Source organism: Ranitomeya variabilis, chromosome 2 (assembly GCF_051348905.1).
Source record: "Ranitomeya variabilis isolate aRanVar5 chromosome 2, aRanVar5.hap1, whole genome shotgun sequence".
Lineage (NCBI taxonomy): Eukaryota > Metazoa > Chordata > Amphibia > Anura > Dendrobatidae > Ranitomeya > Ranitomeya variabilis.
In genome coordinates, this window is record NC_135233.1 from 1,048,092,948 (window position 1) to 1,048,118,035 (window position 25,088).

At 44.2% G+C, this 25,088-nt stretch overlaps 1 protein-coding gene across 2 annotated transcripts in view; it reads right to left on the reverse strand.

Annotated features, from left to right (window-relative positions):
* NBAS (NBAS subunit of NRZ tethering complex) overlaps nucleotides 1–25,088 on the reverse strand; it is a 670,356-nt gene that overhangs the window by 361,572 nt on the left and 283,696 nt on the right. For both annotated transcript variants that reach the window (XM_077291450.1, XM_077291451.1), the window contains exon 30: nucleotides 21,515–21,744. In XM_077291450.1, coding sequence (XP_077147565.1) covers nucleotides 21,515–21,744 — 230 coding nt within the window. The remainder of the gene's footprint in view (nucleotides 1–21,514; nucleotides 21,745–25,088) is intronic.

Consider the following 25,088-nt stretch of genomic DNA (forward strand, 5'->3'; position numbering starts at 1 on the left):
GCCAGAGACCTTGGGGAGAAGACAGAGGCCACTTATTACCGCTTCCGTCTTTTCCTTTGTGGGCCACATAGCACTCAATAAAGGGCTGTGCCGTAAACAGAAGCATCCGAATCACTGCTGCTTCAGTAAGATCTGGGGATTACACGATTATCTGGAATCTGCCTGGCAAAGCAGAACTGCTGGATCCTAACAGAGTCCGATCATTTTGGCCAGTGAAGCCAGGCGCAGCACTGGGCTGATTGCCCCTGTGACTGGGGCTCTGATGGTTTCCCCCAGTTACAGTGGGCAAAAAATAAATGTTTCCCAGATCTCTTAGGATTTCTTGGAAACAAATTGTATAAAAATGTATGTAAAACACTAGCAAAAAATAAAGTTTTTTTATATGTAAAATTCATTTTTATTACATACATATTGAAAATTCCTACACGTATTAGGCATAAACACAGTCATAAGAACCTAGAGAATTAATTCAACAGGTTGTTTGGTGCAAAAAGTGAAAGTAAAACAATATAAATAAAAATTGTGTGTGTCAAAGAAAAACGATACAGTAACTTATACGTACATCAAAAGATCCCACAAAAAAAAACAGAACCTCGTACAGCCACATGAACATAAAAAAATTATGGCTGTTAAAAAAATAAAAATAAATAAAAAATTAAAAATTAAATAAAAAAAAAATGGGCCAATCAGTAAGCGGGATGAGCGGTTTCAGGAACTGTGTCGCAAACTATTATTTATTATGCTTTGCTTCTATAGCGCCATCACATTCCGCAGCGCTTTACATACATTATCATCACTGTACCCAATGGAGCTCACACGCTAAATTCCCTACTAATATATATCTTCGAAATGTGGGAGGAAAACCGAGAAAACTCAGAGGCAATCCACGCAAACATGGGGAGAACATACAAACTCCTTCCAGATGTTGTCCTTAGGGGAACTGAACCCTGGACTCCAACGATGTCCACCTAGCCATCGTGCTGCCAAAACTGTGTAAAATACTTAAAATAACCGAGTGCAGGTTCTCAGCCTCCCTGGGTCCAGGTCCTCGATGCTGTACCAGTGCTGACGTTTCGGGTGCAGCAGTGACGTAATGCCATCAGCACCTTTCAGGCTCCAGCCAATCGCTAAACTCGGCAGCTCATGCAGTGAGCTCAGCAGGCGCGCCAAAAATGAGACTATGGGCCGCAAAGCCCAATGACTGGCTACAGCGGTGACATTGTATTGGTGACAAAACACCAAGAATGGAAGCAGCGGCGGGGAGCCGGCACTGGACTCAGGTAGGGTGACTACCTACTGAGATATTTTAGGTATTTTAAAGAGTTTGTTACCCATTTTCCTGAAAGTGGACGACCTCTTTTAAGCCTCAGAGAGGACTGGTCACCGATTCTGGCGCTGTTCTTGGTCCTGGACTTTTCCATTACTGAGATATGGCCTCCTCCTCCTTGTATGTGAATCCAATCTCTTTATTTATGGGGGTGTAATCCTGAAGAATGCTGCCATAGACAAGAGATGAGGAACACGCCTACTTGGCTAACCAAACTAGATTTACATGAAGGCAAGGAAGAGGGGGACAAATCTCAGGAATAGAGACGCGCAAGAATGAATAAAAACTCCAAATTCAGGAGAACAGAGGCATTTATACCAGGTCCTCTTTAACCCCGTACACACACTGTAAGCAGCTGGCACTAGCAGGTAAGTTACCTTTCCAAAACAACTGCATTTTAGATCCATGTCAGATAAATATATTGAATCTTCACAATGGACATGTGTAGCTCTGACCTGTCAAAGCATGGACTCCAAAAAACCTCTGAAGGTGTCCTGTGGTACCACAACATTGGCAGCAGATTGCATCAGAGCTCTTCGTAACCAAAAACCTCAAGTTTTTCACAGACAGGATCTGCACAAGCTACTTAATTAGCTGCTCTCAGGAGAACAATAGCCTTTACCCTTTATCCCCTATATAGGGGACCTGGCCTTACGCAGGAGGTCCCCTGGGAAAGGTTCACAGAACAGCTTCTGGCTGGTGGATCAAGTTGGCAGAGAGCAGGGTCGTCAGCCTGGGTCATATCCAGAAGGCAAAATTCAGGGACAAAAATCACTAACAGTCAGGTAGACAAAATACAAGTCAAGGTCAGGAGCTAAACACCAGAATATACAGGACACAAGGGCAGGATAAGCAACAAACCAGAGTAGCTAAAAACAATAACTGGCAGATAGTAGTTGCTGGGAGTTTCAATAGAGAGTGGCCCGACCCAAAGCTCACAAAAGAAAGCCAATGACAACAGATAATCAAGCCCATGTAGCAAGACACTGAGATCCTGTCTGGCTGGTACCAAAAGTCCAATCCAGATCAATGTGACATAGGAACCATGAGAACACACCTGCATCGTCCAACTCCATGGCCAGTGTAAGAACAGCACTGTCTTGTGGCAGAGGTCGTAGGAGCGAGTTCAGACATGGCTATAACACAGATTCTTTAGCTACCATAAGTTGTGATTGTTCTGCATGTGCATTATTGAGACTTGGGTGCCTTTGACCCCATCGCTGGATCACTGGTGGTCTATTCTTGGACCATCTTTGAAACTGTAGGTACTCACCTTGTGTCACCCTCACCAGCATATTCATTTCATCATTGACTAAGTCACTCATATCCTTGCTCATTTGTCATTGCTTTGAATTCAGCAACTTGAAGAACTGACTGTTCCCTTACTGCCCAATATATCGCACCCCTGACAGGTGGCAGGTAATCCATGTTATGCGCATCACCTGTCAAAGGCTGATGGGTGGAAACGGTCACAAGAAAAGTAACCTGTACCTGATAAAATAAGTGGTCTTAGGTATATTGTATAATTCGGTAGTATTAATGAACTAAAAAAATGATACAAAACACAAAGTTTTTTATTCAGGCATGTGTCAGACTTCCTCAGTCAGTAGGCAGGTCTGCAAACCCAACAAAAGGTGGTTCGAAAAGTTACAAAAAAATAAAAAGTTTTAATTAGAAAATCCCACTTATTTCATGAAAAAGTCACAAAGTGCAGCTAGCAATTTGGCCAGAATTTTTTTTTTTACTACAGGACATTCTGCTCAAGTGAATGGATAATAAAGCCATCACAATTAAAAAAAAAAAAAAAAAACTAATTAGGCTCCATTATCGAATCCAGTAATCATCATTAATGGATTGAAATGTGAAATAATTTGAATATTCACTTTATGCCATACTTTCTCATTCTAAGGTCCTCTATCAGAGGCCTGGGAGTTTGTGGGTTCTGCGCAGGATCTTCGTTGTTCCCAGCATTGCTCTTTTCTGGACAGAGTTCAGATGTTTCTCCTGGGATCTGCTGTAGCCATTTTCCCAACTTAGGGGTCACTGCTCCAAGTGCTCCTATCACCACTGGAATCACTGTTGCCTTCACCTTCCACATCTTCTCCAGTTCTCCTTTGAGGCTCTGGTATTTCTCCAGCTTCTCATATTCCTTCTTTCTGATGTTGCCGTCACTTGGCACTGCCACATCTATTATCATTACTGTCTTCTGATCCTTGTCTACTATGACAATGTCTGGTTGGTTAGCCAACACGTACTTATCTATCTGGATCTTGAAGTCCCACAGGATTTTAGCCTTTTCATTCTCCACCACTTTTTCTGGGGTCCCACCTGGACTTAGGGGGCCTTATCCCATATGCTGTGCAGATGTTCCAGTATACAATTCCCACTACTTGGTTGTGGCGTTCGGTATACGCCGTTCCTGCTTGCATTCTGCCACTATGTGTCGGCCTGTTCCTGAGGTTTCTTTGCATAGTATGCACCTTGTCTTGTGTGGTAGATTCCTGCTTCTATGGATCTGGTACTTCGTGCTTGCTCTTGTGCCTCTATGATTACTGTCTCTGTGCTGTCTCGGGAGTCCAGCTTTCTCCAGCCATTGGTAGGATTTCTACATGTCAGCCACCTTCATTATCTGGCGATTGTACATCCCATGCAGTGGCTTGTCTCGCCATGGTGCTTCATGTTCCTGTTCTTCATTCCAGATCTGTTGTTGTTGCCTTAGGCTTTCTCTCAGCATCTCATCTTTCGTGCCATTTTTCTGATGTATTCCTGGATAGCCTTCTTTCATCCGTGATGGTGCTTTGGATGCTTTTCAAGCCTCCACCACCCTCCTTTCTGTTGGTTTACAATCTTTGGGTGTTATACTTAGGGTGGAGGCCTCCATGCATTGTGAGGAGCTTCCGCGTCTTCACATATGCAGCTTCCATCTCTTAAGGTCAGCACACTATGCCAGCAGGGTATCTGATAACTGGCAGGGCATATGTATTGATGGCGCGGATTTTATTCTTCCCATTGAGCTGGCTCTTTAGGACCTGTCTTTGCCTTTGATGGTATCTGGATGTTGCTGCTTTCCTTGCCTCCTCATCATGGTTACCGTATCCCTGTAGGATGCCAAGGTACTTGTATCTTGTTTGTACATCTGCTGGTAATTCCACTCCATCAGCCTTGACTACCTTGCCTCTCTTTACTACCAACTGGCCGCACTTCTCCAATCCAAAGGACATCCCGATGTCTTCACTGTAGATCCTTGTCAGGTGGATCAGTGAATTGATGCCTCATTCTTTTTGCATACAGCTTGATGTCATCTATGTAGAGGAGGTGGTTGATGGTGAATCCACTCTTGAACTTCTATCCATAGCCAGACTCTGTAATTATCTGACTGAGGGGATTCAAGCCTATGCAGAACAGCAATGGGGACAGTGCATCACCTTGGTATATGAGGAATTTGATTGTCACTTGTGCTAGTTGTCTCCAGTTGACTTCCAAAGTTGTTCTCCATAGCCACATTGAATTTCTGAGGAAGGTTCTTAATTCCTGTTGACATTGTAGAGAGCCAAGCATTCACAGATCCATGTATGTGGCATTGAGTCATAGGCTTTCCTGCAGTCAATCCAGGCTGTGTTGAGATTGGTCTGTCTGGATCTTGAGTCTTGAGCGACTGCTCTACTAGGAGCTGGTGCTTAGAGCCTCTGGTGTCCCAATGCCTTTCTCAGCTGGATTCATATACTGGATCATATGGTTCTTTAGCTTACTGGCTATGATGCCTGACAGGAGTTTCCATGTTGTTGTAAGGCAGGTTATTGGGCAGTAGTTGGATGGAACTGTTCCTTTTTTGTGAGGATCCTTCATGATCAGAACTGTTCTTCCTTGTGTTAGCCAAGCTGGGTGGTGGCCTACCTCTAGCTGTTGGTTCATCTGCTTTGCCATGCGTTCATGTACCTCTGTTAATTTCTTTAGCCAGTAGGTGTGGATCATATCTCGGCCAGGTGCTGTCCAGCTCTTCATGTTCTTGACACACTGTTGGATGTCTGCTTCTGTAATGGTGACTGGTTCTTGCTCTAGGTGGTTGCTGTATTTCATTCTCAGATCTTGCAGCCACATTGCACTGGTGTTGTGTGTTTTTTCCTTCTCCCATATGTTCCTCCAGTATTGTTCAGACTCTGCTATTGGAGGAGCTGCTGCCTTCCTGCTGTTGCTCTGTAGTTGGAAGAACACATTGGCTTGTAGCAGTAGCCAATTTATCATCAGATTGTCCTGGTTCCTAAACATATATGACAGCAAGCACCTCAACAAACAAGGGGTCAGTCTTCGTGCCAAAGAGCTGAAGGACATCTTACTACACAGGGACCCTGGTCGTGGACACTACATTAACCAAAATTACGTGAAGAGACCACCAGCAATTAAAAAAAAAAAAAAGACAGTAAATCTCTATTACAGCACAGGAAGCTGGAAACAAAGATCCTCCTCACCCAAAAACAGACCATCAGAGAGTACCACCATGAAGGAAACCACCGGCCTCCTTGTCCAAAACAAAGGCATCCAAACAAGAGATATGTAGAGCAGAGACATGGAGGAGATAAAGACCCTGCTCAGCACATTGTGCAGGAACCTAATATGACTGGATGGGACCAACGTGATTAATAAACCATTCAGAAATCTGGTGTGTCCTACACAGCCACACTCATTACAACGTACACTCACCGGCCACTTTATTAGGTACACCATGCTAGTAACGGGTTGGACCCCTTTTGCCTTCAGAACTGCCTCAATTCTTCGTGGCATAGATTCAACAAGGTGCTGGAAGCATTCCTCAGAGATTTTGGTCCATATTGACATGATGGCATCACACAGTTGCCGCAGATTTGTCGGCTGCACATCCCAAAGATGCTCCATACAAGGCAGGATGGATCCATGCTTTCATGTTGTTTACGCCAAATTCTGACCCTACCATCCGAATGTCGCAGCAGAAATCGAGACTCATCAGACCAAGCAACGTTTTTCCAATCTTCTACTGTCCAATTTCGATGAGCTTGTACAAATTGTAGCCTCAGTTTCCTGTTCTTAGCTGAAAGGAGTGGTACCCGGTGTGGTCTTCTGCTGCTGTAGCCCATCTGCCTCAAAGTTTGACGCACTGTGCGTTCAGAGATGCTCTTAGGCCTACCTTGGTTGTAACGGGTGGCGATTTGAGTCACTGTTGCCTTTCTATCAGCTCGAACCAGTCTGCCCATTCTCCTCTGACCTCTGGCATCAACAAGGCATTTCCGCCCACAGAACTGCCGCTCACTGGATTTTTTTTCTTTTTCGGACCATTCTCTGTAAACCCTAGAGATGGTTGTGCGTGAAAATCCCAGTAGATCAGCAGTTTCTGAAATACTCAGACCAGCCCTTCTGGCACCAACAACCATGCCACGTTCAAAGGCACTCAAATCACCTTTCTTCCCCATACTGATGCTCGGTTTGAACTGCAGGAGATTGTCTTGACCATGTCTACATGCCTAAATGCACTGAGTTGCCGCCATGTGATTGGCTGATTAGAAATTAAGTGTTAACAAGAAGTTGGACAGGTGTACCTAATAAAGTGGCCAGTGAGTGTATATACGCCCTTGTTATATACAAAAATGTCTTCACTTAAAATTAGCAGCTGGAACATCCAAGCCTTGAACAACTAAGCCGTTAAATGTAAAACAAATGACCCCAACTTTATACAAAGCCTGAAAAATATAGACATTCAGATCTTCCTGGAAACATGGACCAGAGCTGAAAACAAATTCCTGTTGCTCATTGTATTCAGGGAAATCTCTGTCCCTGCCCTGAAAAATAAAGACATCAAACAGGGCAGCTACTCAGGAGGAATATTGGAATCAAAATCCACTGATACATACTATATAACTATCAAACTGGCCATATGCCTGTATAAAGGACCAGAATAAGCTTATCAGGACACTCCAAAAACAGTAAGTCCTACAAAAATGGAGTCATTGTCCAAGTAAAAATGTAATAAATAATTACCATAAAGTTTATTAAAAAAATGAAAGGCATAATACATATAGCAAATAAAGCAAAGCATAGAAAAAGGCTCATGTGCGAAGGACATCATAACACTGATTGTATCGCAGGGTAGCGAAAGGCTGGGGAACCACATGATCAAGAAACCATGATTCATGGTACTCAGAAAAGCTAAGTGCATATAAAGTGCAATCTAAGTATGTGCACACGTCAGGATTTCTTGCAGAAATTTTCCTGACAAAAACCGGACATTTCTGCCAGAAATCCGCATGCGTTTTTCATGCGTTTTTTTCGCGTTTTTCATGCGTTTTTGAAGCGTTTTTTGTATGTTTTTTTCCAAATGCATAGAATAGCGGGAAAAACGCGGAAAATCCGCAAAATTAATGAACATGCTGCTTTTTTTTACCGCGATGCGTTTTTTTTTTTTCGCGGAAAAAAACGCATCATGTGCACAAAACATGCAGAATGCATTCTAAATGATAGGATGCATACTGTATGCGTTTTTAATTAGTTTTTATAGCGTTTTTATCGGGAAAAAACCTGAACGTGTGCACATACCCTAAGAGTCAGACCATGGAGATGATCCCAAACACCATAAAGTCACATGTAGTGGGTAGCGACTGTTGTAAAGATCTATATCAAACATCAAGCATCACAATTACCCAAAACAGGTGAGATATATATATCAATCATAAGGTGCCTGGCTTAACCATTCAGATGCCTGCCAATGTGATGTCCAGTGCAGCCCCGACGCGTGTTTCGCGTGGGCTTCCTCAGGGAGGATTATTAGTCTGGTATAAAGAGGAGATCCAACAGTACATCAAACTTGTGAAAGAGGGGAGTCATATATGGATCAGAATCAGCAGCTCCATCTTCACCTCTCAGTCTGATGACTACCTTTGCGGCACCTACATTACACCGCCAGAGTTGCCATACTTCAATCCAGACAGCTATGAGATCTTACAAGGAGAAGCTGCCCATCATCAGGCCTTGGGCAAAGTTCTCCTCTTTGGTAAGGCCAATGCAAGAAAAGGGAGAGATGAAGACTTTCTGACCACAGAAGGAAACACTTACGCGCGCACACACTATATCCAAACACGGGCACGCACATACTATACCCACACACGTGCACACGCTATACCCGTACACGCACACTATACCCATACAGGGGCGCGCACACACACACACACACACACACACACACACACACACACACACACTATACCCATATACGTGCGCACACATTATAAATATATATGCACGTACACTATACCCATATACGCACAGACACTATACCCTACCCATATTACACACACATTGTACCTATATATGCACACACACTGTACCCATACACGCGCGCACACACATAAGCACACACTATACCTGTATACGCACACACTATACCTACACACGCACACACTATACCTACACACGCACACACTATACCCATATACGCACACACTATACCCGCACACACACACTATACCCATACACGCACACACTATACCCATATACATACACACTATGCCCATACACGCACACACTATGCCCATACACGCACACACACTATACCCATACACGCACACACACTACCCATATACGCACACACACACACATTATACCCATACAAACATACACTATACCCATACAAACACACATAACACTATATTCATATACACACACACACAATACCTATACACATTACATTATACCAATACATACATAAAAAAAAATACACACACACACATATATAAGCAAGGCCAGGTTTGTTTCTGTGCAGACACAGTACATGGATTATATTGTACCAGTGACCGTAACAAATATGTTAGTGCTTAAGGGAAATGGGGAAAGTACAAGCAAGGTCATTGCAAGCGATAGCGATTCAGAATTCTGCTTCACGGACCCTGCCATTACCACCTGGGCGATTGGAGTCTCTGACATTTGCCTACATGTATAATGCATTAACACATTTCGCTAGTGCAAAGTCCCGCTGTAGATTCTCCATAAAGGAATGCAGGTTTGATTTTCTCCTTGACAAAGGAGTAGAGACGAAAAATCAATTGCTATCAACACCCTGTCATGACCAATTACATCAAGCAGTAAAGGAGGCCTCAAAAGACTGAAAGCAGCTGCCTATTCTAGAAATACTTACTTTCAGGAGAACGATATTGTAATAATATTGTAAGCACAAGAAGGAGGAAAAAGCCTTGAAAAAAGTGTCGTTGAAGATGATATATTTGAGGAGGCTTGTCATTTATGTTGTAACTCAATCTAAAATGGTCTATGCTGTACCGTTTCTCCTTGTGGACACAATCAGGTGATGCTCCCTAGGAAGAAGGTATGCAAAATAGCGCTTCTTCAAGAGGAAGAAAAATGATTCCCTAATGACACCAACAGGGATGTAGACTGTAGACTACTGACCACCAACTGGAGGTAGAAAGCTGACTAGTATCATCAACTGGAGGTAGAAAGACGACTAGTGTCATCAACTAGAGGTAGAAAGCTGACTAGTGTCATCAACTGGAGGTAGAAAGCTGACTAGTGTCATCAACTGGAGGTAGAAAGATGACTAGTGTCATCAACTGGAGGTAGAAAGATGACTAGTGTCATCAACTGGAGGTAGAAAGATGACTAGTGTCATCAACTGGAGGTAGAAAGCTGACTAGTGTCATCAACTGGAGGTAGAAAGACGACTAGTGTCATCAACTAGAGGTAGAAAGCTGACTAGTGTCATCAACTGGAGGTAGAAAGAGGACTAGTGTCATCAACTAGAGGTAGAAAGCTGACTAGTGTCATCAACTGGAGGTAGAAAGATGACTAGTGTCATCAACTAGAGGTAGAAAGCTGACTAGTGTCATCAACTAGAGGTAGAAAGCTGACTAGTGTCATCAACTGGAGGTAGAAAGCTGACTAGTGTCATCAACTAGAGGTAGAAAGCTGACTAGTGTCATCAACTAGAGGTAGAAAGCTGACTAGTGTCATCAACTGGAGGTAGAAAGCTGACTAGTGTCATCAACTAGAGGTAGAAAGCCGACTAGTGTCATCAACTGGAGGTAGAAAGCTGACTAGTGTCATCAAGTGGAGGTAGAAAGATGACTAGTGCAGGGGTCCCCAACCACGGCTCCAGGGCCCAGGAACAGGCCCCGTTGGCGGTCTTTTGCAGGTCTGCGGTAAACGTTTTTATTTAAGACCTATAGCAACCATTCATTTTATCATCACAACATGAAGACTTACAAGAGAGAGCCAGCATGAACCTAGCAAAAAGGTCATACAGCACAGTATTAACCCCTTCCCGACCCATGACGCCTATGCGGCGTCATGGAATGATCGCATCCCTGCAGATCGGGTGAAAGGGTTAATTCCTATTTTACCCGATCTGCAGGGAGAGGGGGAGTTGTACTTCAGCCTAGGGGGGGTGGCTTTGCCCCCACGTGGCTACGATCGCTCTGATTGGCTGTTGAAAGTGCAACAGCCAATCAGAGCAATTTGCAATATTTCACCTATGAAAATGGTGAAATATTGCAATCCAGCCATGGCCGATGCTGCAATAGCATCTGCCATGGCTGGAAATCATGTACTGGCCCCCCCCACCGCCCCCGATCTCCTCCCCAGTCGTCCGTTATGTGGCCCGGTCCTCTCCGTCCCCCTGTTCGCTCCCCCGTGCTCCTGTCCGCTCCCCCGTGCTCCTGTCCGCTCCCCCCGTCCTCCGATCCCCCCCCCTGTGCTCCGATCCACCCCCCCACCACCCCCTCATACTTACCGATCCTCCCGGTGTCCGGCCGTCTCCTCGCTGGGCGCCGCCATCTTGGAAAATGGCGGGCGCATGCTCAGTACGCCCGCCGAATCTGCAGGCTGGCAGATTCGTTACAGGTACATTTTGATCGCTGTGGTAGGTTCTACCACAGCGATCAAAATAAAAAAATAATAAATAAACCCCCCCCTTTATCACCCCCATAGGTAGGGACAATAATAAAATAAAGAAAATATTTTTTTTTCTTTTACCACTAGGGTTAGGGTTAGAACTAGGGGTAGGGTTAGGGGTAGGGTTAGGGTTACGGGTAGGGTTAGGGTTAGGGGTAGGGTTATGGCATGTGCACACAGAGCGGATCGGCCGCGTATCCGCAGCGGATCGGCCGCGGATCGGCCGCGGATCCGCAGCGGATCGGCCGCGGATCGCAGCGGATCCGCAGCGGATCGGCCGCGGATCCGCAGCGGATCGGCCGCGGATCCGCAGCGGATCGGCCGCGGATCCGCAGCGGATCGGCCGCGGATCCGCAGTGGATCCGCAGCGGATTGGCCGCGGATCTGCAGCGGATTGGCAGCGGATTGGCCGCGGATCCGCAGCGGATCGGCAGCGGATCCGCAGCAGATTGGCCGCGGATCTGCAGCGGATTGGCCGCGGATCCGCAGCGGATCGGCAGCGGATCGGCAGCGGATTGGCCGCGGATCCGCAGCGGATCCGCAGCGGATTGGCCGCGGATCCGCAGCGGATTGGCCGCGGATCTGCAGCGGATTGGCAGCGGATTGGCCGCGGATCCGCAGCGGATTGGCAGCGGATTGGCCGCGGATCCGCAGCGGATTGGCCGCTGCGAATTCGAAGCAGTTTTCCATCAGGTTTACAGTACCATGTACACCTAAGGAAAACCAAATCTGCTGTGCCCATGGTGCGGAAAATTCCGTGCAGAAACGCTGCATTGTATTTTCCGCAGCATGTCAATTCTTTGTGCGGATTCCGCAGCGGTTTACACCTGTTCCTCAATAGGAATCCGCAGGTGAAATCCGCACAAAAAAACACTGGAAATCTGCTGTAAATCCGCAGGCAAAACGCAGTGCCTTTTACCTGCAGATTTTTCAAAAATCGTGCGGAAAAATCTCACACGAATCCGCAACGTGGGCACATACCCTTAGGGTTAGGGTTGGAATTAGGGCTAGGGTTGGAAATAGGGTTAAGAATAGGCTTGTGGTTAGGGTTACGGATAGGGTTAGGGGTGTGTTGGGGTTACAGTTGTGGTTAGGGTTGGGATTAGGGTTACGGTTGGGATTAGGGTTAGGATTAGGGTTGGAATTAGGGTTACGGTTGTGTTGCGGTTAGGGTTGTGGTTAGGGGTGTGTTGGGGTTAGGGTTGTGATTAGGGTTATGGCTACAGTTGGGATTAGGATTAGGGGTGTGTTGGGGTAAGTGTTGAAGTTAGAATTGAGGGGTTTCCACTGTTTTAGGCACATCAGGGGTCTCCAAACGCAACATGGCGCCACCATTGATTCCAGCCAATCTTGCGTTCAAAAAGTCAAATGGTGCTCCCGCCCTTCCAAGCCCCGACGTGCGCCCAAACAGTGGTTTACCCCCACATTTGGGGTACCAGCGTACTCAGGACAAACTGGGCAACAACTGTTGGGGTCCAATTTCTCCTGTTACCCTTGCAAAAATAAAAAATTACTTGCTAAAACATAATTTTTGAGGAAAGAACAATTATTTTTTATTTTCACGGCTCTGCGTTATAAACTTCTGTGAAGCACTTGGGGGTTGAAAGTGCTCACCACACATCTAGATAAGTTCCTTCGGGGGTCTAGTTTCCAAAATGGGGTCACTTGTGGGGTGTTTCTACTGTTTAGGCACATCAGGGGCTCTGCAAATGCAATGTGACGCCCGCAGACCATTCCATCAAAGTCTGCATTTCAAATGTCACTACTTCCCTTCCGAGCCCTGACGTGTGCCCAAACAGTGGTTTACCCCCACATATGGGGTATCAGCGTACTCACAACAAACTGGGCAACAAATATTGGGGTCCAAATTCTCCTGTTACCCTTGTGAACATAAAAAATTGCTTGCTAAAACATCTTTTTTGAGGAAAGAAAAATGATTTTTTATTTTCACGGCTCTGCGTTGTAAACTTCTGTGAAGCACTTGGGGGTTGAACGTGCTCACCACACATCTAGATAAGTTCCTTGGGGGGTCTAGTTTCCAAAATGGGGTCACTTGTGGGGGGTTTCTACTGTTTAGGCATATCAGGGGCTCTGCAAACGTAACATGATGCCCGCAGACCATTCCATCAAAGTCTGCATTCCAAAACGTCACTACTTCCCTTCCGAACCCCGACGTGTGCCAAAACAGTGGTTTACCCCCACATATGGGGTATCAGCGTACTCAGGAGAAACTGGACAACAACTTTTGGGGTCCAATTTCTCCTGTTACTCTTGCAAAAATAAAAAAATTCTGGGCTAAAAAAATATTTTTGAGGAAAGGAAACACATTTTTTATTTTCACGGCTCTGCGTTATAAACTTCTGTGAAGCACTTGGGGGTTCAAAGTGCTCACTACACATCTAGATAAGTTCCCTTGGGGGTCTAGTTTCCAAAATGGAGTCAATTGTGGGGAGTTCCTACTGTTTAGGCACATCAGGGGCTCTGCAAACGCAACCTGACGCCCGCAGAGCATTCCATCAAAGTCTGCATTTCAAAACGTCACTACTTCCCTTCCGAACCCCGACGTGTGCCAAAACAGTGGTTTACCCCCACATATGGGGTATCATCGTACTCAGGAGAAACTGGAAAACAACTTTTGGGGTCCAATTTCTCCTATTACCCTTGGGAAAATAAAAAATTGTGGGCTAAAAAATCATTTTTGAGAAAAGAAAAATTATTTTTTATTTTCATGGCTCTGCGTTATAAACTTCTGTGAAGCACTTGGGGGTTCAAAGTGCTCACCACACATCTAGATTAGTTCCTTGGGAGGTCTAGTTTCCAAAATGGGGCCACTTGTGCGGGAGCTCCAATGTTTAGGCACACAGGGGCTCTCCAAACGCGACATGGTGTCCGCTAATGATTGGAGCTAATTTTCCATTCAAAAAGCCAAATGGCGTGCCTTCCCTTCCGAGCCCTGCCGTGCGCCCAAACAGTGGTTTACCCCCACATATGGGGTATCATCGTACTCAGGACAAACTGGACAACAACATTTGGGGTCCAATTTCTCCTATTACCCTTGGGAAAATAAAAAATTCTGGGCTAAAAATCATTTTTGAGGAAAGAAAAATTATTTTTTTATTTTCACTGCTCTGCGTTATAAACTTCTGTGAAGCACCTGGGGGTTATAAGTGTTTACTATGCATCTAGATAAGTTCCTTGGGGGGTCTAGTTTCCAAAATGGGGTCACTTGTAGGGGAGCTCCAATGTTTAGGCACACAGGGGCTCTCCAAACGCGACATGGTGTCCGCTAACGATTGGAGCTAATTTTCCATTCAAAAAGTCAAATGGCACGCCTCCCCTTCCGAGCCTTGCCGTGCACCCAAACAGTGGTTTACCCCCACATATGAGGTATCGGCATACTCAGGAGAAATTGCCCAACAAATTTTAGGATCCATTTTATCCTGTTGCCCATGTGAAAATGAAAGAATTGAGGCTAAAAGAAATTTTGTGTGAAAAAAAAGTACTTTTTCATTTTTGCGGATCAATTTGTGAAGCACCTGGGGGTTTAAAGTGCTCACTATGCCTCTAGATGAGTTCCTTGGGGGGTCTACTTTCCAAAATGGGGTCACTTGTGGAGGAGCTCCAATGTTTAGGCACACAGGGGCTTTCCAAACGCGACATGGTGTCCGCTAACGATGGAGATAATTTTTCATTCAAAAAGTCAAATGGCGCTCCTTCCCTTCCGAGCCTTACCATGTGCCCAAACAGTGGTTTACCCCCACATGTGAGGTATTGGTGTACTCAGGAGAAATTGCCCAACAAAATTTAGGATCCATTTTATCTTGTTGCCCATGTGAAAATGAAAAAATTGAGGCTAAAATAATTTTTTCGTGAAAAAAAAGTACTTTTTCATTTTTACGGATCAATTTGTGAAGCACCTGGGGGTTTAAAGTGCTCACTATGCTTCTAGATAAGTTCCTTGGGGGGTCTAGTTTCCAAAATGGGGTCACTTGTGGGGGAGCTCCAATGTTTAGGCACACGGGGGCTCTCCAAACGCGACATGGTGTCCGCTAAAGATTGGAGCCAATTTTTCATTGAAAAAGTCAAATGGCGCTCCTTCCCTTCTGAGCCCTGCCGTGCGCCCAAACAGTGGTTTACCCCCACATATGAGGTATCAGCGTACTCAGGACAAATTGGACAACAACGTCCGTGGTCCAGTTTCTCCTTTTACCCTTGGGAAAATAAAAAAATTTTTGCTAAAATATCATTTTTGTGACTAAAAAGTTAAATGTTCATTTTTTACTTCCATGTTGCTTCTGCTGCTGTGAAACACCTGAAGGGTTAATAAACTTCTTGAATGTGGTTTTGAGCACCTTGAGGGGTGCAGTTTTTAGAATGGTGTCACTTTTGGGTATTTTCAGCCATATAGAACCCTCAAACTGACTTCAAATGTGAGGTGATCCCTAAAAAAAATGGTTTTGTAAATTTTGTTGTAAAAATGAGAAATCACTGGTCAAATTTTAACCCTTATAACTTCCTAGCAAAAAAAAAATTTGTTTCCAAAATTGTGCTGATGTAAAGTAGACATGTGGGAAATGTTATTTATTAACTATTTTGTGTCACATAACTCTCTGGTTTAACAGAATAAAAATTCAAAATGTGAAAATTGCGAAATTTTCAAAATTTTTGCCAAATTTCCGTTTTTTTCACAAATAAACTCAGAAATTATCGACCTAAATTTACCACTAACATGAAGCCCAATATGTCATGAAAAAACAATCTCAGAATCGCTAGGATCCGTTGAAGCGTTCCTGAGTTATTACCTCATAAAGGGACACTGGTCAGAATTGCAAAAAACGGCAAGGTCATGAAGGGGTTAAACTAACAAACATTTTGCCAACTGGGGTTTGCTGAACACAACGTAAGTCTGGATTTGGTGCATACGCCAACAATCAGAACCAAAAAGATGTCCTAAAACAAGTTAAAACAAATGTCTGAAAAGGTTTCCGCAGACACTGGTCGATCAATACAACAGGCAAAAAACAAATACAGTAAGGTGAAAATACTTCTATAATGTGAAAAACATTACAAAAAAAAAAAAAAGTGACGTTACGAAGAAATAGGCAGGTACAAGTCAACAAAACGAGAAGATATCAATTAAGTTGATAAACCAAAATCCAACTACAAGAAGCAAAACACACACAAGATGGTAAAATATAGGTGCCACCATCACCAAAGAGTCCATGCAGAGAATATAGGCTTACACACAAACCATGAGTGAAATAAGTGAGGGCTCCTGTCTGTTGGGTCTCATGTGTGGATCTATGGTCTGCACCCTACACATCTGGCACTGGGATTCTTCTGTGGTAGTCTCAAAGAGCTTTCTCTGTAGTCGTAATGCTTTCCAAGCATGGTAAAGGTAGGAAACTGGAAATAAACCATCAACAGATGTTCTCCATCTCTATAGACGGTGGGCTCTCCATTGACATATTTCTTATAAGGTTATCCAAAACAGGACCATCTACCAGCCCAACAACCTCTTCTAGGAAGAAACTAGATTCCTTCATGTATAAGATGCATGACTGGGACATATTGTGACGGCTATATATCTGGGGCGGACCATCTTAAAAACAGGTCTTGTGGAGCCATCCCCATATGCAGTTTTTAGTAACTTACAACAATTATGTCAATGGTGATACCACTGACTAAAACGATCAAGAGGTCAAAGGAAGGACCACTCAATCTTCACAAAAGTGCAGCCATAAAACAAACTGCTGAAAATAGTTAAAAAATAGCAGGAAGACTTTAGCGCATCTGGGTATAGAGTAGTCAGCGCTCAAGTCGAAGAATGTCCGTTGTTTAAGAGGCCCACAACTTGATGATTAGAACTGCACCATGGAGCAGTGGAAGAAGGTGGCTCGATCTGACGATTCACCCTTCCCTGGACGACCGGGTGCGCATTACCTGGTGAAGAGATGGCACTTGGATTCAACGTGGGAGGAACCCAGTCCAGTGGAGGCCTCTTCTACTGGGAAACCTTGGATCATGGCACTAATGACAAAAGTACCATCAACCTAAACAGAGCACACACGAAGCGCACCCCTTCACAACAGCAGGATTACTTAAAGACAGTGGCCTCTCGGCAGAATAATGCTGCTGTCACACAGCAAAAACTACAAAGAAACACTGTGAAAAAAGAAAAACTTCAAGGTGATGTTTTGACTCCAAATTCCCAGAATCTCAATCCGATGGCGCAGACATCCATGCCTTGCTGGGTCAGAGCTGTATAAATGCTACGGCTAATCGGTATAAATGCAGCTAAAATTGATGAGACAATGTTCTCCTAAACTGGCATCATTAGCACCATCTCCGTCTGCTGGAGAGTTCTACGTCCAGAGAAATCACCATTGAAGTATAACAAGGATGCTGAATACCTGCCGGGAGTTCAGATTAAAAACCCGACAACATTTAGCTAAAGCCAGCCAGTTTCTGTGTCAGGTTTGACCCTCTTCGAAACAAATTAGATCACCAGTGAGGCACAGATAAGGGAGACTTGGCTTATTAAAACTTAGCGGTGAAATAAAACTTTCCTACTGTAAACCGTGTACTTGTGTTATTGCCGAACTCCGCTAAGTGCTGCTAAATATCCCATTAAAACTACGGAATGCCTCGATGCATGGGGGGGAAAAAACAAAGAAAGCGACTGATCAGAGCGGGTCAGAGATATCCACCTAAGACATTTAATTAGAGAGGAGGGTGCCTGCAAAATCCATTCTTGAGACAAACTAACCTGGGAAAAGACAGGTACAGTATGAAATCAACATACCCAATAGTCCTAAGCGGTAAGGATTGCTCTAAGGCTTTAGCAGTAAGGTACAAATATAAGAAATTCTTCACACTTAAAGGGGGTCTAACAAAATAGATTGGGTTAATCAGAGTAAAAACTAGAGGTAAGTTTAGGTGATCCCCAGGACGATCAGGTGGGAGGAGTTCTGGACGATCACACATTTATCCTGCAGTGGCCACTACAGGATGAGTGTGGTATTACACACCACTGAATCAAATTAATTGGTGGCCATGTTACACACGGTCGCTCTGTGACCACCAGCCTTGGATCTCTACTCTGGTTCAGAGCAGACCTGTAAGTACAGATTTCCACACCTACACTGATTACTGAAAGGCTTCTTTAAATTTTTAACATCTTTGCTTGTTAACACATATTAGGTACACGAGTGGCTGAATAAACTAATTTGTTCAAAAAACCTCTTTCCTGATGCCCATCCCCAGCATGGACAGATGTGCATGTGTTCTGTACGGTGAGAGGGAAGCAAAGGCCCCGATACACATTAGATAACTGTTGACTCAGTGATTTTCTTGTTCAACCCACAAAAGGCCTCCCCACCACTCCGCCATACACAGGAACGATTGACAGGATGCTCATTTTCTATGAGAGTGCACAAGTTCGGGCACCCTGCACGATTAGTATCTAGTAGCACCCCCTTTTGGAAATACCACAGCTTGTAAACACTCCTTGTAGTCAGCCAAGAGTCTTAATTCTTGTATGAAAGATTTTCATCCATTCTTCCAGTTCCGTGAGATTCCAGGGTTGTCTTGCATGCACCGCTCTTTGAGGTCTAGCCACAGATTTTCAATGATGTTCAGATCAGGGGACTATGAGGGCCATTGTAAAACCTTCAGCTTGCGCCGTTTGAGGTCGTCTATTGTGGATTTTGATGTTTGTTTAGGATCATTATCCATTTGTAGGAGCCATTATCTTTTAAACTTCAGCTTTTCTACAGGAGGAATTTGGTGAAATTTCATTGAATCCATTTTTCCCTCTACCCATGATATATTCCACTTGCCATTGGCTCTAACATAACCCCATAATTAATCCACCGCCATACTTAATGGTTGGCGAGATGTTCTTTCCCTGAAATTCTGTGCTTTTTTTCTCTCCACACATACCTTTGACCATTGTGGCCAAAGAGTTCTATTTTAACCTCATTGGTCCACAGGACTTGTTTCCAAAACGCATCAGGCTTGTTTAGATGTTCTTTGCCATATTTCTGACGCTGAATTTCATGGTGAGGACACAGGAGAGGTTTTCTTCCAACGACTCTTCCATGAAGGTCAGTTTTGTGCAGGTGTCTGAACAGTTTTACAATGCACCACAACTCCAGAGTCCGCTAAATCTTTCTAAAGGTCTTTTACAGTAAAGTGGGGGTACAGGTTTGCCTCTCTAGCAATCCGACGAGCAGCTCACACAAAGTTGGCCTGTCTTCCAGACCTTATCTTGACCTCCATTGTTCCTGTTAACCGCTATTTGTTAATTACATTTCGAACAGAGGAAAGGGCAACTTGAAGACGCACTGCTATCTTCTTATAGCCTTCTGCTTTGTGACCCACCAACAATTTCATTTTCAGAGTGCTGGGAAGCTGCTTAGAAGAACCTATGGCTGCTGTTTTTTGGCATAAGGTTAGAAGAGGCTGGGTTTTTATAAAGCTGGGAAATTTACATCACCTGGCCTTTTCTAACGATGATAGTGAACAAGCCGTAACCCTAACAGGCTAATTAAGGTCTGAAACATTGGTCAAAGTTCCCGAAGCACACATCTCCAAGGGTGCCCAAACTTTTGCATAGGTCCGTTTTCCATTTTGTCATTTTTAAAATGTAAGAAATGACAATGCATTTTCATCTTACAAAAATATAAAGGAATGTGTCATCCATTCCTTTACGCCTTTTAGAGATCATTTCATATTCAACTTGCTTAACTGTTCACAATAATAGTAATGACCATGGATGCCCAAACTTTAACATGCCACTGTAGTATAACAGGCCGCACATAGTCCTCCAAACAGAATAATAGCCCCACAAGTCCTTCATAAAGCATAATGGGCCTCACATAGTCCTCCATACACTATCATGGGCCCCACATAGTCCTCCATACAGTAACATGGGCCACACAGTCCTCCAAACAGTATCATGGGCTGCACATAGTCCTCCATACAATATCATGGGCCCCACATATTCCTCCATACAGTATAATGGGCCCCACATAGTCCTCCATACAGTATCATGGGCCCTACATAGTCCTCCATACAATATCATGGGCCCTACATAGTCCTCCATACAGTATCATGGGCCCTACATAGTCCTCCATACAATATCATGGGCCCTACATAGTCCTCCAAAAAGTATCATGGGCCCTACATAGTCCTCCATACAATATCATGGGCCCTACATAGTCCTCCATACAATATCATGGGCCCCACATATTCCTCCATACAGTATCATGGGCCCCACATAGTCCTCCATACAGTATCATGGGCCCTACATAGTCCTCCATACAATATCATGGGCCCCACATAGTCCTCCATAGAATATCATGGGCCCTACATATTCCTCTATACAGTATAATGGGCCCCACATAATCCTCCATGCAGTATAATGGTTTTAAAAAGGTCTTTGAACGTTACGGGGATTATTGCAGCATCTTGACTTGGCAGTGATACGTTTGAAACAGTTTCTAAGAGGGGTCTGCCTCAAAGAAGGGATTTGTAATGTTCTCGTCTCCCATGATCTTGGGACGAGATCTTGCTGCCGAGATCTCAATCTGAGCATGCACTGCCCCCGGATGCCATTTTCCCAGAGGCTACCGCATCGCAGCAATGGATGTTCGGCAGCCTCCAGGCTTTCACAAAATGCCAGCGGACCACCCCCCCCATCCGCACCACCGCCAAACCTGCCGCACCAGCCTGGGAAGGGAGTGTGAACATCGCCCCCGAAGCAGTGGACCGGGATCGCCGCAGAATCGCCAGATTCATGCTGCCGCCACATTATTTGTAAGTATATTTCTATATTTCCAATATAAGACGCACCACAAGTTCCCCCCCCCCCCCCCCCCCAATTTTTTATTTTTCTTTGTGGGGGGGGGGGGGGGGGGAGAAGTCTTATAGTCCAAAAAATACGGCAATGGGAGTCAAGAATGTCACAGCTTAAAGCAAGAAGTGAAGACCAAGGAACCGGAGCAGTGGAGAAACAAAGAGGCGAGTATGTTCTTTTCTCTTTATTATTCTAGAACATAAGCAATTTTCAATATAATTTTCCTGGCTAGATAATCACTTTAGCCTGGGCAGGGAAAAAGGGATTATATTTATTAGCAGTCACTTTAACTAAAATGAAGCCAAAATTAAAGATGATTAATGTAAGAACAGTATGAAGAAAATAACCATCCCGTAATGCAGTATATAATTAAGTAATATGACAGCAGAATGGGGACATACCTGGCTAGATCCATACAGTCATCAGTGAGGGTGGCGGAGGAGTTGAAGTATTCTCTGCTGGCAGCCAGCACCAGTTCCGAGCTCTTCTCGTATTTAACCCTGTACTGTGGCTTGCCTTTGGAGCTGATGCTTACAGGGAGGTCTACGGAGGTTGAGTTGCAATGCATCATGTGTCCAGCAAGCTGGATATTCTCATGGCGGCCCGAACATAGCAAACTCTCAGCAAAGATCTGAAAAATGTAAAACAAAGGTGGCAGAGTCACAAACAGTGAATCAGGTCGAAGGCACAACATATCAGATAATCACCCAACGTCCTGACACTGAACGTCTGGTCTCAGGTCTGAAGGTTTTTTTCTACTAGCATCTGACTCAAGTTGGTGGCCTGATCTAAGGTCTAGTAGGGCTAGAATACATTTAAGGAGCTTAGTTTGGGGTTGTCCACTAATGAATTACTCTCTTTATATGCCTAGTAAAATGATACTAAAAATAAAATAATCAGTGGTCCTTCAAGAATTGCAACCTTCAAAGCTTCGACCCAGCTTTGAAGACTACAGCCCATGATGTTGATAGGCTACAGTGCTAACGTGACAAATAATATCACTGGGCGACATGGTGCCTGATGCAGAGTCGGTCAAGGACCTATTATTATACACTGTGTGCAGAATTATTAGGCAAGTTGTATTTTAGAGGATTATTTTTATTATTGATCAACAACTATGTTCTCAATCAACCCAAAAGACTCAAATATCAAAGCTTAATATTTTTGGAAGTTGGAGTGGGGTTTTTTAGATTTGGCTATCTTAGGAGGATATCTGTTTGTGCAGGTAACTATTAATGTGCAGAATTATTAGGCAACTTAATAAAAACCAATTATATTCTCATCTCACTTGTTTATTTTCACCAGGTAAACCAATATCACTGCACAAAATTTAGAAATAAACATTTCTGACACGCAAAAACAAAACCCCCAAAAAATTAGTGACCAATATAGCCCTCTTTCTTTATGATGACACTCAGCAGCCTTCCATCCATAGATTCTGTCAGTTGCTTGATCTGTTTATGATCAACATTGCGTGCAGCAGCCACCACAGCCTCCCAGACACGGTTCCGAGAGGTGGACTGTTTTCCTTCCCTGTAGATCTCACATTTTATGAGGGACCACAGGTTCTCTATGGGGTTCAGATCAGGTGAACAAGGGGGCCATGTCATTATTTTTTCTTCTTTGAGACCTTTACTGGCCAGTCACGCTGTGGAGTAGTTGGAGGCATGTGATGGAGCATTGTCCTGCATGAAAATCATGTTTTTCTTGAACTATACCGACTTCTTCCTGTACCACTGCTTGAAGAAGTTGTCTTCCAGAAACTGGCAGGTGGTCTGGGAGTTGAGCTTCACTCCATCCTCAACCCGAAAAGGTCCCACAAGTTCATCTTTGATGATACCAGCCCATACCAGTCCCCCACCTCCACCTTGCTCGCGTCTGAGGCGGAGTGGAGCTCTCTGCCCTTTACTGATCCAGCCTCCGGCCCATCAAGAGTCACTTTCATTTCATCAGTCCATAAAACCTTTGATAAGTCAGTCTTAAGATATTTCTTGGCCCAGTCTTGATGTTTTATCTTATGTTTCTTGTTCAGAGGTGGTTGTTTTTCAGCTTTCCTTACCTTGCCATGTCTCTGAGTATCGCACACCTTGTGCTTTTTGTTACTCCAGTAACGTTGCAGCTCTGAAATATGGCAAAACTGGTGGCAAATGGCATCTTGGCAGCTTCACGCTTGATTTTCCTCAATTCATGGTCAGTTATTTTGCGCCTTTTTTGCCCAACACGCTTCTTGCGACCCTGTTGGCTATTTGCCATGAAACGCTTGATTGTTCGGTGATCACGCTTCAAAAGTTTGGCAATTTCAAGACTGCTGCATCCCTCTGCAAGACATCTCACAATTTTGAACTTTTTTAGAGCCCATCAAATCGCTCTTCTGACCCATTTTGCCAAACAAAAGGAAGCTGCCTAATAATGAAGCACACCTTATATACGGTTTTGATGCCATTAGACAACACCCCTCCTCATTAGAGATGCACATCACCTGATTTACTTAATTGGTAGTTGGCTCTCAGCCTGAACAGCTTGGAGTAGGACAACATGTATAAAAAGCATCATGTGATCAAAATACAACTTGCCTAATAATTCTGCACACAGTGTATTAGGCACATTTGGGACCTTGAAAAAAAGAGTAATCCAGCAGTGGACATCCCCTTTTAACATAGGGCGGCTTGAAAATATTTAAGGGGCCTGGTCTAGGAGGGCCGGATTATTTTTAAAGGCTTTGGTCGGGGGTCTGATAATATAGGAGGGGCTGAATATATTTAGGTGATCTGGTCTGGAGTTTTGATAATATAGAGGTGCCCGAATAGATTTAGGGAATTTGGTCTGAGGTCTGATATTAAAGGAGTATTCATGAGATTACTACTATTTTATATATGTTTATGGGGTAACAATTGTTAATACTTTAAGACAATAACATAAGCATGACTTAAATGGCTGCCTCCACACCGCCACGATATTCCTCATCCATCGGATGTGGATAGCCTGTTGATCGCTGGGAGTCCGACCAAATGGGACCCATAGTGATCCAGAGAACAGTTCTTGAAAGGATCAGAGGTGCGAATACTTGGCATCAAGTACATTAATTATCTATGGGACTGCCGGACACAGCTAAGATCTTTTTTTTAGCAGTCTCATAAATAATACATGGAGCAGAAGTCAAGAATCAGCCGTTCCAAGACATGGTTCCAAAGCGCAGATTTCTGGATAGGTAAAGTTCCCTCCGGTCAGACTCCCAGCAATCAACAAGTTATTCCCTAGCCCTGTGATAGAGGAGAGCATGATATTTTGGGAATATACCTTTAACAAGGTTGTTTCATCTTGTTAAACTACTTTGTAAAAACAAGCAACTTTGCACTTTGCCGCTAACTAAAAACCCTCTCCGTTCTCACTTTGTGGTCTGCTCATTGCCTAGATTACCGGCCACCTCTGTGGTGTTTGATGTCAGGCAAGCATTGCTTGCTTGCTTGGCAAGTGCAGATGTGAACATGGATGGATCACTGGATCTACCAACCTTCAGTGCCACTACACTCCTTCGAAGCTTGGATCATGGGAGAACGCATCATTCATGCCAGCGGCAAAACCATACCACTGATCGAAACTGTCAATCAACATGAGCACACTGCCCCGGCAAGCAGGAAGAGGAGCGATGCGCTCCTGAGCATAAAACATGAGAAATACCCTGAAATTACTGTAGCATCTTCACTCCAGGCTTTCGGCTCCAATGGTCCCCATCGGTCATGCAGTGATGACCTCATCTGATCAAATCAATCAGTGACCTCGGCGGTCACATAAATATACCAGAGTGACCGCCAAGGCCAACGACTGTCACGTGAACAATGGGTGTCAGGGACCACCGGAGAAGTGGCGCAAAGTGCTTTATTTGATGCTTAAAAGAAAATGAGGTGCCAACTGGAATTGTTTAAAATTTTGACATCTCATTTAATATCATACCCTCTAAATATATTCAGACTCTCT